This window comes from Notolabrus celidotus, chromosome 2, assembly GCF_009762535.1.
Source record: "Notolabrus celidotus isolate fNotCel1 chromosome 2, fNotCel1.pri, whole genome shotgun sequence".
Classification (NCBI taxonomy): domain Eukaryota; kingdom Metazoa; phylum Chordata; class Actinopteri; order Labriformes; family Labridae; genus Notolabrus; species Notolabrus celidotus.
In genome coordinates, this window is record NC_048273.1 from 31,893,684 (window position 1) to 31,911,513 (window position 17,830).

The 17,830-nt window shown below is 39.9% G+C and overlaps 1 protein-coding gene across 9 annotated transcripts in view; it reads left to right on the plus strand.

Moving 5' to 3' along the window:
- Positions 1 to 17,830, plus strand: part of ect2 (epithelial cell transforming 2) — a 52,829-nt gene that overhangs the window by 21,288 nt on the left and 13,711 nt on the right. For 4 of the 9 annotated variants that reach the window (XM_034707967.1, XM_034707915.1, XM_034707934.1 and 1 more), the window contains 13 exons: positions 512 to 737; positions 828 to 1,013; positions 2,326 to 2,450; positions 6,106 to 6,225; positions 6,331 to 6,399; positions 6,633 to 6,743; positions 7,336 to 7,432; positions 7,666 to 7,747; positions 9,199 to 9,277; positions 10,344 to 10,463; positions 12,183 to 12,321; positions 14,700 to 14,854; positions 17,649 to 17,756. In XM_034707967.1, coding sequence (XP_034563858.1) covers positions 512 to 737; positions 828 to 1,013; positions 2,326 to 2,450; positions 6,106 to 6,225; positions 6,331 to 6,399; positions 6,633 to 6,743; positions 7,336 to 7,432; positions 7,666 to 7,747; positions 9,199 to 9,277; positions 10,344 to 10,463; positions 12,183 to 12,321; positions 14,700 to 14,854; positions 17,649 to 17,756 — 1,617 coding nt within the window. The remainder of the gene's footprint in view (positions 1 to 511; positions 738 to 827; positions 1,014 to 2,325; positions 2,451 to 6,105; positions 6,226 to 6,330; positions 6,400 to 6,632; positions 6,744 to 7,335; positions 7,433 to 7,665; positions 7,748 to 9,198; positions 9,278 to 10,343; positions 10,464 to 12,182; positions 12,322 to 14,699; positions 14,855 to 17,648; positions 17,757 to 17,830) is intronic. The other 5 variants (XM_034707977.1, XM_034707943.1, XM_034707950.1 and 2 more) reach the window with 2 other exon arrangements.

Genomic DNA, 17,830 nt, shown 5'->3' on the forward strand with positions numbered 1-17,830 from the left:
TCATCTCATCGGATCATTTACGTCCGCTCTCACTGAACACAAATTGCAGCTGATTGTAATTGAGCGTTCTGAGTTCACTTAACTGTGTATACATAGTTAGAAAATAAAAAATGGGACGTTGATGTAGAGCTAAAGCCATGATTTAAATTTTATTGTAAACTAACATGTGCACTGCCAGACACATAACAGAAAAAAGCATATGCTCTACACCCCCACACGGTAACTCTCCAGTAACATATTTTATTTGAATGGAATAAACTTAAGACATATATTAGGGTTTTTTTTGACTACTTATTTTTGTTAAAGTAAAAAAAACAGTGTTCAGCTCTACTCTCTCACCTCTTGTGCAACTATTATCTAGGTAAACACAAGTATCGGATCGGGACTCGGTTCCGCTAAATATTCAATATTAAAAAGTCGGATCGGGGGCCAAAAAAGCTGATCGGGACATCCCTATGAGTACACTTTATTACTTGCATTTATATGTTTTTCTTTCTGGCCTATTCTTCAGAACGACAGCCCAGCCATGAAGAAAGCTGTGTCCCTCCTGTCCCTCACCACCCCCAACAGCAGCCGTAAGCGTCGACGTCTCAGGGACACACTGGCTCAGCTCACCAAGGAGACCGAGATCTCTCCCTTCCCTCCGCCCCGCAAAAGGCCGTCAGCAGAACACACCCTGTCCATGGGTTCTCTGCTGGACATCTCAAACACTCCTGACACGTGCAAAGCCTTGGCAGGTAAGACGGAAATGCAGAAGAACTGGAACACACCTGTCTGATCCAACCTGGGTTTCTGCTCGTTACGGGTGATTCCATTTTTCATTCCAGAAGACAGAGTAGGGAACAGTTCAGGGAGCAAAGAAGATGATACTGTGACCAGGAATAGGATGAGGAGGAGAACAACCAGGGAGAGAAGGATTAGGACAGAGAGGGAAGAGAGGAGGAAAAGGTCAAGCTTGAGTTCAAGAACCTTTCAACAACTGGAGGAGCAGCCGCAGTCAGGAATTTCTACAGGTCAGGTTTGCCTTCAGAGTGGAACTGTGCTGATATGTTATCAGATATTAGGCCCTCATGAGGCGAAATGAAGCAGTTGTTAGTTTGACGAAAGGATGGAATTAGTAATTTAATGTCATTGATTTATGAATAGGGTTGAGTACCCTTTTAGTTGTATTGATTCCAGTTCCAATTCCAGTTGTTATCCATTCTTGATTCTGATTTCATTTTTTTGGAGAGTAAAAACTACTGAACATTATGAAAACAAAACTAAGCCTGCCTTTATTGTTGGGATGTTCAGGCTCTCAAAACTGTCAATAGTGACATGGATTCCAGTGTTTCTGCAGCCAGACTCAAGCAGACACTCAATGTATTGCAGTTTATAACACTTCCGTTTGGGCCTCATATTTTAAGACCAGACGTTGCCGCTTGGTCCGTTAGGAATTGAAGAAGCAGAAGCGAAATGTGCATTCCTGATCCTATTCCCAAATCTGAGAAATTTGGAGCTGGCTCCAAAATTGAACTGGTCTTCGGTACCCAAGCCTATTTATAAAGGCTCAACCCAGGGCGTAAAATTAACTTTTTACCTCATCTGCCACTGGCTAGTGCCCTCCAAAAATGTACCGTCCAAAAATACTTTTCACTGGCCAAATAAAAAAATCATGCCTTATTTGATTTTAAATAATTACTATACGTTTTTATTATGAAAATACAGTTAGGCTGCAGCTCATGGTGTGGTTTGTCGGGTCGTAAGTCAGCCAGGACCGAGTTTGGCCAGCCTCGTCAATTTTCCAGTTTTCTTTAAAACGTCATATCGTAACATTACTCCGTTTAGCTGTCTGTTCCTCTTCTTGATCGTCTCCTGCCTCTTTGTTTATCCTTTTTGTTTGTGGTTCACGCCGGGAATGTGTGGCCACATCTCCCTCGAGACGCTCTTCCCGCTGTGCTTCTACAAGCAAAGGGAATGAATAGAACTCCAGAAGCTGAAGTCACGCCATTTCCGACGTACCAAATCGCAACACAAGTACAGCGCACCGCAGGGGTCAAACTGGCCTGACAGAAGGCAGAAATGGGCGAAAGTATGAAAACAAAACTATAGGGGAACTCGGAGACTGTAGATTCATGCAGAGGCCAAGTGTCCATTCTAGTGTGCACATTTGTAAAAGTAACTCCTTAATTAGTCTGGATATGTTACCAGAAGTATGCAAGTTTAATTTGCTCATTAATACCTTTTGAGTAGGTGTACTGTCGGCTGTAATTGCTTGTCTGAGATATGTAACCTGTCTGTATTTCACTGCAGCATCAACAGCTTGTCTTCCTCTTGTCTCTCCAGAGAGTTCGAAGCCCTCTAAGAGCTCAACTCCGGTTTTGTCCAAGCAGTCAGCGAGGTGGCAGGTCTCCAAGGAGCTCTACCAGACTGAGAGCAACTATGTCGACATTTTGAGCACCATCCTCCAGGTATCAGTGTGTTCGCACAATGTGGACTTTTCTAACACTCTCTCGCAGGCTGGCCAGTTAGTTGCCCCTGACAACAGTTTCGGGTTAAGCTACAATCATTAAAGGTGTGTGAGTGCGTGTGCTGGTGTGTGTGTTTGTATGCTCTCACTTGGCCTGTCTTATCAGTCCGTCCCAGCGGAGAGTCAGACAGCTGACCAGTGAGGGAGAAAATGACCTGCCTGACCGTTTCTCTGTCTGTCTCCCTATCCTTCCAAATCTCTCTCTTCTGTAGCTTTTTTCCTCAGCCTCCTCTTTTTAGGCTTCCTCTGTTGATGTTGCTTCCTTTTGTATGTACTCTGTCTCCTGCAGCATTTTCTTTTATGTCTCAAACACCTCTGCTCGGTTTTTATCGCCCACTACTGTGTTTAACTGTTCCTTGGCCTCACAAAGAGCATGCTGGTTCCAACTAAATCTAAGAATATCAAGTTAGCTCTGTGGTTCCGTTAATCAATGTGAAAACAGACTTTCTACATGCTGCTTAAACCTCTTTCATAATGTCAATGTAGCTCTACAACAATAGACTTTATCACAGGAAACAGAGGAATCTTTTCGTCATCACTTCATGCAATGCACAAATCATACCTCTGCTGATTGCTTCCTTTTTCAAAGTCAATACAGGCTCTTTCCTCACTTCAGTTAGCAGAAGGAAATATAAACTTGATCTGTATTTTACAGTCACATACCATGAGCTCATGTTCAGGTATGCAGAAGACAGAAGACGTACCGAATTTCAACATAAGTTCACCACCATGAGATAGTTCGATCATGTAATTCCCTCCTTTTAAAACTAGGGATGTAAGGATATATCACAAGATGGTAAAAAATCGATACAAATAAGGATGGATTAAAATCAATTCAACAAAATTTAAACAGTAGAAGGCGCTATCTGCATTATACTCCGCTTGTTGAACATCGTTAAGTCTGTTGCGTTGCTCTCTCATCACTAGCTGAGTGGAGGTGTTTTAAGTGCTTCAAGCATGTTTCAGAATCAGCTAACTAAAGGTGTTTTGCACAGCGGAGAGCTGACTGACAGGTCTCCACGAGCGCTTTTTTTCTACGCCGTCGGACTGATTCTGACCCAGTTGCGCTCCCGCTGACACCTTACAGCGTTTAAATGCTTATTTTTCTCAATAAGAACGAGAAAACTGGACACTGAGTCTGAAATATGATCCAGTTCAGTTGTCCTGTTGCAGTAAATCCACATGTTGTAGTCTGAGTCTTCACTCTATGACCATGCGTTCACGGAGATTATTTATAAGCCTGCTCCTCACGTTGATATTCAGCATGTTTACATTTTGAACACATCAATATGATCCGTAGCTGTTAAATACCATCAGTAATATACACTGTGTCATGAAGGAACATTTCGTTTAGGGGAAAAATGCATTTGGCATTATTTTTGACATGGAAAACGTTCATGTTTTTTTAATGATTAAACGATAATTGATCGTTAACATTTCCAAAGATCGATCATGGAAAATACTTAATAATTTACATCCCTAATTTAAAGAGATTTACCTTATGTTTTAATATTTAATACTTCCATTTGGGAATTGCTTTATTTGAGTTACAACACACCTTAAAAATGAAAAAGGATTACTTTGTTTATGAAGCAATAAAAGAGAAAAAAAAATATCAATTGCAACTGTCCATATCTGAGAATTGAAATAAAATAGGTTATTTAAATTTTGAGTTCAATCCAGTTTTCTTGAAAATCGTTAGAGAATCGTGAGTGAATCGTATCGTGTATCCTTACATCCCTAATTGATTTTTATCCTGATAATAATCGATATCGACTGATAGGAAAAAAATATCGTGATAACATCTTTTTTTAATATTGCCCAGCTCTAACTACAGTCATGGCCAAAAGTTTTGAGAATGACACAAATATTACATTTTCACAAAGTCTGCTGCTTCAGGGTTTTTAGGTGTTTTTTTTTAGATGTTTCTATGGTATAATGAAATACAATTAGAAGCATTTCATAAGTATCAAAAGCTTTTATTGAGAATTACACAGAATTCATGCAATACGTCAATATTTGCAGTGTTGACCCTTCTTTTTCAAGACCTCTGCAATTCTCCCTGGCATGCTGTCAATCAACTTCTGGACCAAATCCTGACTGATGGCAGTCCATTCTTGCATAATCAATGCTTGGAGTTTGTCAGAATTTGTGGGTTTTTGCAAGGTGCTCCATCATGCTGGAAAAGGCATTCTTCATCACCAAACTGCCCTTGGATGGTTGGGAGAAGTTGCTCTCGGAGGACGTTCTGGTACCATTCTTTATTCATGGCTGTGTTTTTAGGCAAGATTGTGAGAGAGCCCACTCCCTTGACCGAAAAGCAACCCCACACATGAATGGTCTCAGGATGCTTCACTGATGGCAAGACAGGACTGATGGTAGCGCTCACCTCGTCTTCTCCGAACAAGCCTTCCTCCAGATGCCCCAAACAATCGGAAAGGGGATTCATCAGAGAAAATGACTTTACCCCAGTCCTCAGCAGTCCAGTCCCTGTACCTTCTGCAGAATATCAATTTGTCCCTGATGTTTTTACTGGAGAGAAGTGGCTTCTTTGCTGCCTTCCTTGACACCAGGCCTTCCTCCAAAAGTCTTCGCCTCACTGTGCGTGCAGATGCACTCACACCTGCCTGCTGCCATTCCTGAGCAAGCTCTGCACTGGTGGTGGCCCGATCCCGCATCTGTAACACCTTCAGGAGACGGTCCTGGCGCTTGCTGGACTTTCTTGGGCGCCCTGGAGCCTGTTTGGCAACAATTGAACCTCTCTCCTTGAAGTTCTTGATAATTGGATAGACGGTTGACTGAGGTGCAATCTTACTCGCTGCTATAAACTTCCCTGTTAGGCCCTTTTTGTGCAATGCAATGATGGCTGCACGTGTTTCCTTGCAGGTAACCATGGCTAACAGATGAGGAACAATGGTGTCATGCACCATCTTCCTTTTAAAGTGTCCAGTCACTCAATCATGACAGATTAATCGCCAGCCTTGTCCTCATCAACACTCACACCTGTGTTAATGTGTGTGACACCTGTGTGTCATTGAAATTCTGTTAGCTGGTCCTTTTGTGGCAGGGCTGAAATGCAGTGGAAATGTGTTTTTGGTGATAAAGTTCATTTTCAAGGCAAAGAGGGACTTTGCAATTAATTGCAGTTGAGCTGATCACTCCTCATAACATTCTGGAGTATATGCAAATTGCCATTATAAAAACTGAAACAGCAGACTTTGTGAAAATTAATAGTTCATTCTCAAAACTCATTCTCAAAACTTTTGGCCATGACTGTATAGCTTCTGTATATGAGTTGCGCTTAGACTGCTTGGCCAATGACGCCCCTGAACTAGAGTTTTTAAGATGAGCTGCTGATGCTAACATTTTGTTGGGTTGGAAAGGAAGCTGTTCATTTTGATGTTTAGTTTTTGTGCATGTTGAATTATGATAATCTTTATAGAGTCCTGGATAAGCTGAAGTAAATGGATGGGTGGATGGATGCATGGATTTATATAGAACTTTTCAAAACAGAGTTACATAGTGCTTTACAAATAAGAGAGACACTAAAAGACAACAAAAGATAAATAATGTTTTGTGTGTGTTGTTATTTTCAGCTTTTCAAAATTCCTCTGGAAAAAGAGGGGCAGGTAGGTGGACCAATCTTGGCCCAAGAGGAAATGAAGACTATATTTGGCTGCATCCCAGACATCTACGAGGTTCACACCAGAATAAAGGTAACACTTCCTAAACAATGTATAAAAAATGTGAACAAACGATTGTAATGGGGTCAATTTTAAAGAGGAGTTGTTGAACTGTGAGTATTTGTTATTGTTCATCAGAGTGATCTCGAGGAAGTCCTGACAGACTGGTCAGAGGACAAGAGTGTAGGAGACATCATCCTCAAATATGTGAGTAGGAGCCGATTTTTATCAGAATATACATGTTTAATTTTCACTGCATATTTGTCTATACAATAAAACATACAGGACCTCATGGTTTTACTGATACTGAGAGTTGGGCTTTGAGCGGTTACACACTTGTAGGAGGGACATGATAGTGAGAAGAGTGAATCATTATTATTCTTTTTGTGTTTTATCTTCCTTTCAATCCCTCTGGCTGGTCCTCTCTTCTCTCTCTTCAGTCCAGAGAGCTGGTGAGGGCCTACCCACCCTTCGTCAACTTCTTTGAAATGAGCAAGGACACCATTGTTCGCTGTGAGAAACAGAAGCCGCGCTTCCATGCTTTCCTCAAGGTAGGCCCTTTGTATTCATTCTTTATGAGCTTTTTAGCTTAACTGGTTGTAGGCAGATGGAGTTGTATTTGCACAAGAGACGAGCAAGTTGTGGTAAAAATAAATGAATACAACGTTGTTGGTTCACGAGTTCAACCATCTCCGAACCAGCGCAAGCACCAGCCGGGAAATACAACCTGGTTCACATTGGTCGAAAAGGGGAGAAAGTTGGATCTTCTGGCTCATTTGTATGCACTTTTATTCATTAAGTGCTTTGCGTTGACCATATATGGTTGAATGTGGGCGTGAAAAGGGCGGATTACGAGGCTGAACTACGTGCGCATATTTCAAGATGGTTTGTGATTTATGAACAGACCATTGCATTTTATAAATGAGACCCCTGCTCTTTTGAAAGCATAATAATGAGAGAAATTATACAATTCCCCCTCCAACTTTTCAGCACAACAATTGGTGCTACATGCAAAAGTGTCAGTTAAAAGATTTGCCTGAGAGAACTGACTTGTGTTTTTCATGTTAACATTATTTTTCTTTATACACTTGTCTTGATCAACATGATTACACATGATGAAACAGTGATGTTTTCCTTTGACAGATCAACCAATCCAAGCCAGAGTGTGGCAGACAGACACTGGTGGAACTGCTCATCAGACCAGTGCAGCGGCTGCCCAGTGTAGCCCTTCTCCTCAACGGTAACACTTACACAGCCCTTTGTAAAGAAACAAACTCATCTCTTGTGCTAATTATAACCATCCTTGTCTTTCCTCCTTATCTTTGTCCTTCCCTACCTGTCTTCCTCCTTCCTTATCTCCTGTGGATACCTCCTTTTCCTCCCTGTTCTTCTCTATTCAACTTTCTTAAGATATTTTCATCTCTTCCTCCCTGTCCACTTCTTACTAAACCTTCTCTTTATTCCACCGTTCAGACATAAAGAAGCATACATCAGATGACAACCCAGACAAGATAACGTTGGAGAAAGCTATCGAGTCTCTGAGAGAAGTCATGACGTGAGTTGGCGTGACTTTACCCTTCCTTCTTGTGAAGATCACACAGCCATCATTGTTTGATCATTTCCAACAATACTTCCTACACTACTGTCATTTTTATGCTTAATCTTGACCACTAAGCAAGTTCAACTTGTAGTAATTAACCATCATTTAGACAAGATTAAGCTAAAATCAGTTGATAGTTTTAAAGTTCCTTTGGGAATATTTTGAAGCCTTATATACCTGAGACTGGTACGATGATGATCAACTTGTAGTTTGAGTGTATTTTCAGATCGCAGAGCAATCACATTCAGTGCTGTGTGTCAACCTGTGCTCTAATCCTGTAGCTGTGGTCCAATCAACCACATAACTTCATCAGTAGGTGGGCTTTGAAGCCATATACAGCATGAACCGACTCTTCAAGGGAGCATTAAAGAAAACCCTGCAGTGCCTTAAGTGATCCCACCAATGAGTTCATAATGTATATCATCATCCACTTGTACAGCAAGAGTTTGCTGTACCTGATGGTATATCATTATAACCATGTAGCCCTATTGCAGAATATTCTAAACTTGATAAAACATTAACATTTAGCAGTATGAAAACCTTTATTTTAAGATGGCATATGGCCTGAATTTTTGGTTCTATTACAGCTATAACTTTTTAAATGTTGCCACGTTGCAGCTGTTCATTTCACTCCCTGATTTCCTTGATATTACGGATTAGGGATGCAATGATTAAAGATTTTGGTGGTACGATATTGTGAGAGAAATAATCACGGTTTCAAGATTATCCAGATTATTATGCGTTTAATTTACCAACAGGTTTTAAGGATCCTTCCTATGAACATTTAGAGTGACTAACAAGTTATTTGTGTTCTGGAGTTTTCTTATGTACTAGTTTGTCATAAAAATGTCTAAAGTGGCAGTTTTTTATTTTAAAGATTAATGTCTGGTACTTCCTTGATGAATGAAGTTGAGTTCTAATATTTTTACATAGTTTGTAGTATTTGCATATGGTCTGAAATATAGCATATGTAGAACGTTTTTGTTGATTTGGGTTCCCAGGGCCTTTAAGGGTGTTGACTCTTTAAAAGACTGCAATACTTCAAAAGTTAGGACTTCAGTACTTCTGGTTTGGTCTGTGAGCAAGAAAATCTAAGGGCATTGACTAGTGATTTTTTAATTACTGTGGTCATTATTCATGGACTTTGAGTAGCAGTTGTGAGCACTCGGCTGTAAATAACTTTATGAATGTGCATTTGTACAAGGACTTCAGTTGATTGGATGTCTTAAAACAAGAAGCCATGAAGTACCATTCCTTTTTTGATTGGTAAATGGAATTATTTAAGATTAAAGATCTGATGCATTCATTAAATTAGATGTTCATATTGCCTTTTGCCCATTTTGCCTCATAGAGTCAGTCAGTTTCCTTCATTCTGTAACATTTCTCCTTCCTAACCTTCCAACCAGACACATCAACGAGGACAAGAGGAAAACTGAAGGCCAGAAGCAGATCTTTGATGTTGTGTATGAAGTTGATGGCTGTCCTGTGAGTGTGACAATTGCAATGTTTTTTGCAAATCTGTCGATTTTTGGAGCATGTGATGTGCCGTACTGCTTTTATTTAATCTCACACAAGAGCCGGCTGAAAATTCGGGGTACTGCATGATATCCCAAACAGCCTTTTATCCACTGTAGAGATCAAGAGAGTCCTAATTTACTAACACATTATGCATTTTACTGTTTTATGTGGAAGATTTTAAAATCATCACTGAGGCTGGGCGATATTGAAAAAGGTGTTATCACGATAACATTTTTCATGTCTATCGATAATGTTCACAATAATTATTAAATTATTCTTTTATATAGTTTAAAGGCAGATTTCTTTTCTCCTGAGTGAACCTTATCCTGCTGCTTATCCGGCTGAAATGAGTGTGATTATTGGCTGTTCCATGCCGACTTCTTCTTCTGTTTAATGTTAGGTGCGAACTAGCGTTTTAGACACACTAGCGCCCCCTCCCTTTCCAGTGTCTGCAGGTGTTACAGGTTTAAATATATACATGTTTTAGTGTACATCTGTTATATTTATATTGAGAAAAAAATATTACAATAATTATCGTTAGCGTTTTAGCGCCCAGCCATATTATCACTCTTACTTGTTTTGAATGAGACTAGCGATTTCTGAAGACAAAAGAAATCTGAAAACTGAGCAATATTTTGATTTAAATCTTCTGAAATTTTGTAGAAGAAGATGTCAAATAACTATTTTACAATAGAGTCTTCCACTGCAAACAATTGTCAATCTTTAAAACATACATGACACTTATACTTTTGTTAAATTGTCAATGTAGGTTACTAACATATGGACATTTAGAAGAAGAAATAATAATGGGGAAATTTTGAAAGGAGATGACTTTAAGTTAGTTAATGAAAATAATGAACCTTATTTGAACCTTCTATAAGTCTGTAACTTCCAGACTTCGCGTCTGTTCTTCAAAACTTTGCCTTCATCACACTTCCTCCCTTGCATCTCCATCAGTTAGGTTTAGAAATGACTGTCAGATTCAAACCAGTCACCCTCCCTCACACTTTCTAACTCTTTGTGTCCTGTGCAGGCCAACTTGCTTTCCTCCCATCGCAGCTTGGTTCACAGAGTAGAAACCATTGCCCTGGGAGACCAGCCATGTGATCGTGGGGAGCATGTGACACTCTTCCTCTTCAATGACTGCCTCGAGGTGAGAATGCATTTGATACTAGCAACAGCTTTGATTCATAGAGTCTGTGTAAATACTGCAGGAAGGTGCAAGATTCTGGGTGTCGGGAGTGTTTTGGTTTACTGGTTGTAAGATTTACCACCATTAATGTTGAAGTGGACTATTAAGAATTAGGGTTGCAAAATTCTGGGGAATTTTCAAAGTTGTACACTTTCCATGGGAATTAACGGGAATTTATGGGAATAAAAACAGGAATAAACCAGAAATTTACAAAATTGAAGGTTGGCTTTTAATAGGGAGCTTAAATATAGCTGGAGAAAATATATTTTAGCATAATCCTGACTTAATCAACCAGATTTCATGCAAGTACAGTTGAATATCTATGCTATTCCTCAATCACATGCACATAGCACACTGCTTACTGAAGGGCTATTGAGACCACGCCCCCTACATGCACTGCGCATTCTTCCATCACATCCACAGAGGATTTCTAGAATCATTGACCACACTTTTGAGCCTGTGGGTTGGGGGGATGAGTAATATTTCACTCAAAATTCATGATTTTGTTCTTCAATGAAAGAATTGATTGTTCAATAAAATATTTAACACTTAATTTAATTGTATTATTTTGGATGGATGTCTGCTTATAACAAAACATATGATACCTTTCCATTAAATTAGCCTTAATTCCCATAAATTCCCATAAATTCCCATTCTTCCCATGGAAATTTACCTGAAATTTTCTACCACTTTGATACCCTATTTAGAATTCAGCCAGGCTCAGTGAAGTTGCCTCACATGTTGTTTACATGCAATCATAACAAGTTGCTGCATCACCTGAAAGCTCCTTCTCCCTCCAACAGTTTAAGCCCCTAAATCATTTAACCAGTCTCTTTGCTCCTGCGCCACGTTTGTTAAGGGAGACTCAGCATGAATCTCAGCATGTCACTGAACACACACTGTGATCCATGTGCCCATTCGGTGGTGAGGTGGAAAGAGGCCTTTTGCAGAGTAGCAAGATTGAATGGGTGATCAATTCATGTGTGTGCAGTCTATCACTGCTGACACAGGCTGTGTGTGTTAATTAGCAAAGGGGCAGCCTAAGAACAGGGTAGGCAATCATGAAAGAGAGGAGGTGGGTGGCTGCGCTGAATCAGGAGTGTCAGTGACACCTCCTAATTAGCTTCTGTGTGTGTGTGCGTGTGTTTGCACGTGTGTGTTGAACAAGCTGTCTGACATTTTCCTATGTGGTCTTGAATGTATTTTTATCGACTGGATATTATGTAAGAGTGGGTGGTCTTACTATAACTCCCCTCCATCATCACTTATCATTGATTAACTTTTGCATTCATATAATCACTCTCGCCTTCCTCACTTAAACTGTCAAAATAACAATGACCTACGATGTAGTGTCCTGTTTTATCCTCTCCCCCATCCCTCTATCCACCTCCCTCCACCCTGTTTCGTCTTTCTCAGCATCTAATTAATGTGGCATTAATGAGTTGCATCGTTTACCTCTATGAAGGCCGCATTGATTTATTGCCAAGTAACCGATAGCTTCACCCACACACTGCAAAATGCACCCACACTCAATTTTAGAACATCAAGGACACACACACGCGCACGCACACACACACACACAAACACACACAAGCACACACATTGGATGCTATGAAGTTGCCTTTCTTTACATCTACATCCAAACTTGCGGTCTAAATTTGTGCATGTGTGTGTCTGTAGATTGCAAGGAAGCGACATAAGGTGATCAATACGTTCAAGAGTCCACTGGGACAGACGAGACCGCCTCCCCCTCTCAAGCACATTGCATTGATGCCCCTGTCCCAGATTCGGAGAGTGCTGGACTTGCAGGACACAGACGGTAAGAAAGTTGCATCTGCATGTCATTGGAGTATGTTTTTAGTTTTCCTCTATACCTTCAGTTTTTTCTCCATAACTGCACATTCCCTCAGGAACGACAGTGTTAAACAGCACAGTGTTGGAAAGAAACAAACTCCAAGATACATGCTCTGTTTTTTTTCCAATCACTGCAGCACTGAAGCAAAAAAAAAAGATATATACATAAATCAAAACATTTTAACTCGTGATTTTTCACATCTGTTGTGCAGCACTAGTCAGAAACGCATATATTCTACTTGCTACTGTCACTTCTCATGTTCATCCTTGCCATCGAAACCCCTCAATATGCTGTTCAGTTAAAGACTTTATTATAAGATTTTATTCTCTATGTAGACCACGTAAGTCTCAAAAGAACTTTAAAAATGCTGGATTTTTGGAGAGGATTTGATGGTCAATGTGAACATAAGGACATACTCAATCACTAGAAGACATTGTTTAAAACAGAAAAAGAAGAAGGAAACACTGGAAAGCCACTGATTTCAGTGTCAATCCTACTGTGAAAATAAACCACAGGAAATAGATTTCATAAATCCTCTGCAATGACCAACCTTTGTCCCTGTCCTGTTCTTCAAACCTCTATTTACATTGGCTAGAACAGTGAAAACACACTGGAGTTGAGCTTGACTGGAATAATTGTGCTTCATTTGCAATTCGCTACAGAAGTACTGTATGTCAGGGCGTCGTAGTCGGTGGGGAAAAGTGGGACTGACTACCTAGGGCCCAAGTGGGGAGGGGGGCCCCTAATGGGCCTGAAAGTGTTTGAATTTTGCGACCCTAATTGCAGCTTTTTTAAACTAGGGCTGAACGATTTTGGAAAATATTCGAATTGCGATTATTTTCCTTAATATTGCGGTTGTGATTTAATATGCATTTTTTATTTTAGGTCCTCTTCTCATGTATTTTTCAACAAATACTGGCAATAAATCAATCTGTATTATAATAAACAATACCAGATTGAATTGTACTTTCTTATAGGCTAGGCTTATGTTAAGATAAAGGCAAATGAAGCATGAATTAATATGAAAGATGGTTTATTTATCGACTTCAATTACAGTTTTTAACTTACTAAATACTTTGACTTGCGGCTGAGTGACAGGTCTCTTTTTTTTTCTTCGCTGCTGGACTTATTATGCCCCGGTTGCGCTCCTGGCTGACACCGGACCACGTAAACGTTCTAATTTTTCTCAATAAGAACGAGTAGACAGAAAACTGGACACTGTGAATCTGACAGGACTCAGTTTGATCTCGTCTTAATCCACCATGAGCATTGCACCTCTCAGTATTTAGCTAGTTACAGCAGCAAGGACAAACTTCCTTTAAACAGGCAGAAACCTCGAGCAGAACCAAGCTCATGATAGACAACCATCGGCCTCGACAGAGTTGGGGTTGGAGAGATGGAGGGAAATAAGAAAGAGAGAGAGAGAGAGAGATGATAGTGATGAGACGGAGAGTAGTAGTAGTAGTAGTAGTAGTAGCTGTTGCTGCTTAGACACAATTTAGACACCTGACGTATCACAAGACTTTTAATACGGTGCACTGTCTTATAAGAATAAACACACATCACACATCTAATTTCCCTTTGTACTGTTAGTTTCATAAAGAATATATTAACCAGGGCCGTTGGCCTAGCAGTTTGAACATGTGCACCATGTGCAGAGGCTATAGTTCATGTCTCAGGGGTCGCTGGTTCGATTCCCGGCCACAACCCTTTGCTGCATCTCCCCCCCCCCTCTCTACTCCCCACATTTCCTGTCTCCAGCTGTCCTATCATTAAAAGGCAAAAAGGCTCCGCACTCACTGCAGTGCATCGTCTTCTCCGGCCCTCCTAATAATTGGGGTTAAATACCAGGTTAACATTTCTGAGGAGTGTGATGCTCCCTCCTCTACTTTTCTGAAGCCCTGTTTTTCCTGGTGTCCTGGGTTTTGTTTAAGATGCCCTCAATATTTAGGATCCAGTAGGACATGCTGAGATATGTGCAGGGGGTCTGAAAGCCAGCGTTCTGTATATAGTTCAGTATTCCTTGTATTTTCTTTCACCTTGCAGTTTTACATGAGAATCCATTGTTCAGAGACAAACTTTGTTTTCACTGAGAACAGTAATGATTGATGTTGGGAGGAATCTGGACCAGGCTCTGAAGTTGATTTGTCTTTCATGTTTTGCTTTCTTCCCCCACTTCTGTCTGCTCTTATCTTTCCATCTGTTTCTCTACCCTTCTCCCCGTCCAACACCTCTCCTTTGATTCTATCTCATTCTCTTTATCCCAATCTCTTTGCTGGCTGATTTTCCCCCTCTCTTTCACTGTCCGTCCATCTCTCCCTCCTTCTGCATCCTCCTTTCAGAGTGTTTGAATGCATTTGCCTTGGTGGTTCGCCCTCCAACTGAACAGGAGAACTTGTTGTTCAGTTTCCAATTGGCTGGAGAGGACACCGTTAAAAGCGCCTGGCTGCGAACACTTTGTCGCCATGTCGCCAACACCATCTGCAGGGCTGATGCGGTGAGTAACCAAACACTCGAAACCAAAGCACAATAAAAGTGAACAAGTCTGATTGAAGGTAAAAGCAATGGCGCCGTCAACAGCAGTAAACAGTGAAATAATCAACCCGGTACACATAGTAACCTTAATGTGGTGACAAAATTTGGACGCTTTTTTATCCATGTCCAATACAAAACAAAGACATGTACTGTAAAATGAAGGGGTTAAAAATCTATCAAAGACTTCTTAAAATTAATATTATAACGTTTGAGTATTTTCTTGACCTGCAAATCCAACAATGAGATTGAAACTGGTGTGGAAAGAATGACATTCTAGGGGGCATTTTTTAAACTCAATTTTGTAATGCTCGTGGATGGATGGACGTCAATTTTAAGTAATCTTCGTCATCCATCTTTGGAAATTTTAACACTAGTACATAGCACTAGGAATGTAAGGATACACTCAACCCACGATTCGAATCGAAAACTGATTTTTAACCAGATTTTTGGTTCACGGTACGATTCACTCACGATTCTCTAACAATTTTCAAGAAAACTGGATTGAACTCAAAATTTAAATAACTTTTATTTTATTTCAATTCTCAGATATGGACAGTTGCAATATACATTTGTTCTCTTATATTTCTTTGTAAACAAAGTAATCCGATTTCATTTTTAAGGTGTGTTTTAACTCAAATAAAACCACTGCACACTTTTTTTCCACAACTTCCAAAAAACTAAAACCACCGTACAAAAATACCTTGTTAGAAAATTTCAGAACAATTATAGAGAAATGGAAAGTGAACAATTCCCAAATTGAAGTATCAAATTTTAAAACAAATAAGGTCAATCTATTTAAATTAGGGATGTAAATTTCAATTATTTTCCATGATCAATCTTTGGAAATGTTAACGATCGTTTATCGTTTTCTGATGCTATTAAACAGCTACAGATCATATTGAGGTGTTCAAAATGTTAACACGCTGAATATCAACGTGAGGATAAATAATCTCTGTGGACCCATGGTCATAGAGTGAAGACTCAGACTACAACATGTGGATTTACTGCAACAGGACAACTGAACAGAATCAGATTTTAGACTCAGTGTCCAGTTTTCTCGTTCTTATTGAGAAAAATAAGCATATGAATGCAGTAAGATGTCAGCCGGGAGCGCAACCGGGTCAGAATCAGTCCGACGACGGAGAAAAAAAGCGCTCTGGGAGACCTATCACTCAGCTGCAGCCCCCAGCTGATAGTCTCTGCTGTGTTCAGTCAGCTGATTCTGAAACATGCTTTAAACTTAAAACACCTCCACTCAGAGTGACGAGAGAGCAGCACAAGAGACTTAATGATGTTGAACAAGCGGAGTATAATGCAGATAGAGCCTTCTACTGTTTAAAAATAACATCCTGATACAAATTTTGTTGAATCGATTTTAATCCACCCTCATTTGTATCGATTTTTGTACCGTCTTGCGATATATCCTTACAGCCCTAGTAAAAATAGTACATTTTATTTAAAGACACCTTTCAAAGCACTCAAGCACTCACTTACAAGGCAGAGTTTAAAAAAGAACATGAATATAAAAATGAGTTTGATAAAATCAACAAGACATGATACAGTGTAAATAGTAAATAAAATGAGCAGGATAAGATACTGTGCAATGAAAAGTTGTAATCAGAGTTAATATGCCAGTTTAAAAAGATGTGTTTTGAGACGAGATTTGGAAATAGAAAAAGAGTTGATGTTATGGATGTCCGGATGGAGGGAGTTCCAGAGGCGGGTGGCAGACTGGTCAAGAGCTAGATCCCATGGTGGTCGAATAACACAATAATTGATATGCTGTTGTATTAGACTTTACATAAGAAGTAGAGCATAAACTTTGTTGTTTAAAAGCACAGATCCATTAACAGTCCTTCCAAAATCCCTACTATCACAGAGACTTTCATTGTAATATGTGCTGCTTGTTTGCAGCAAATATAGTGTTTTTAAAACTAACCTGAAAGACTGACTGGTTTGATTGTTGAATTGTTAGAATAAGAAACTAGTTGGAAGTATTATCGACAACAACAACAGCAGAAGTAAATAAATAAATGGGGAAATATTTGAAAAGTAAAAGCAGTCTTTTGCAAATGACAGCACATAAAGCACATTGTGTACTGTTTCAAGATGGATACAACTGGAAGCATGAATTAATGCACTCCAGTTTTCTTATTGGGTGTTTCAGGCAACAGGATATTGCATGTGGGATTAAGTGGAAATGAAGAACAACATGTATGCTTGAAATAATGAGGATATGTTATCTGATGTGCTCAATATTAAACGTTTTTGGACAACAAAACAGCTTATGGCAGGGAAAAATACCAGCTGTAGTAGTACAGACACTTTCAGAAATACCACTCCTCGTTGGTTGTGGTCTAACTTATGGGTTAAATTTCCACCCTCATTCTTTGCTGGTTATTTGAAATTGAGACTTTCAGCTGCACTGAATAATGTAAGCAGAAGGGGGCGATGTTGGCCTCTGGTCTGCCTGCCACTTCACAGCTGCATTCCTAATGCTGTTTTCACTGGGTCAGCGCTGCACTGTGAATACCAACAAGATAGGGCTCTGCTTGTTAACAAGCTCCACTGCAGGGTGCGGGGGAGAGAGAAATAAAGACTGTGTGTCTGTCTGTGAATCCGACTACACATCCCCTCCTTCAACTGTTTTTGCAGCAAAGCAAAATGTATCTGTTGGTATTGATTACATGAATTGCACACTCCAAGTCTTTTAATTCCTCCTTTTAAAGCTATTTTGTTTGTTGTCTTGTAACCAGGAGGACATGATTCAGTGTACGGACCCAGACTCACTGCAAGTCAGCACCAAGGATATGGACAGCACCTTGAGTAAAGCCTCCAGGGCCATCAAGAAAACTTCTAAAAAGGTAAAGATAGAGGGATCAGTTTCTTCAACATTCCAAGCTTCAGCTTCAGGTTGGTAGTCAGATTTAGATACACT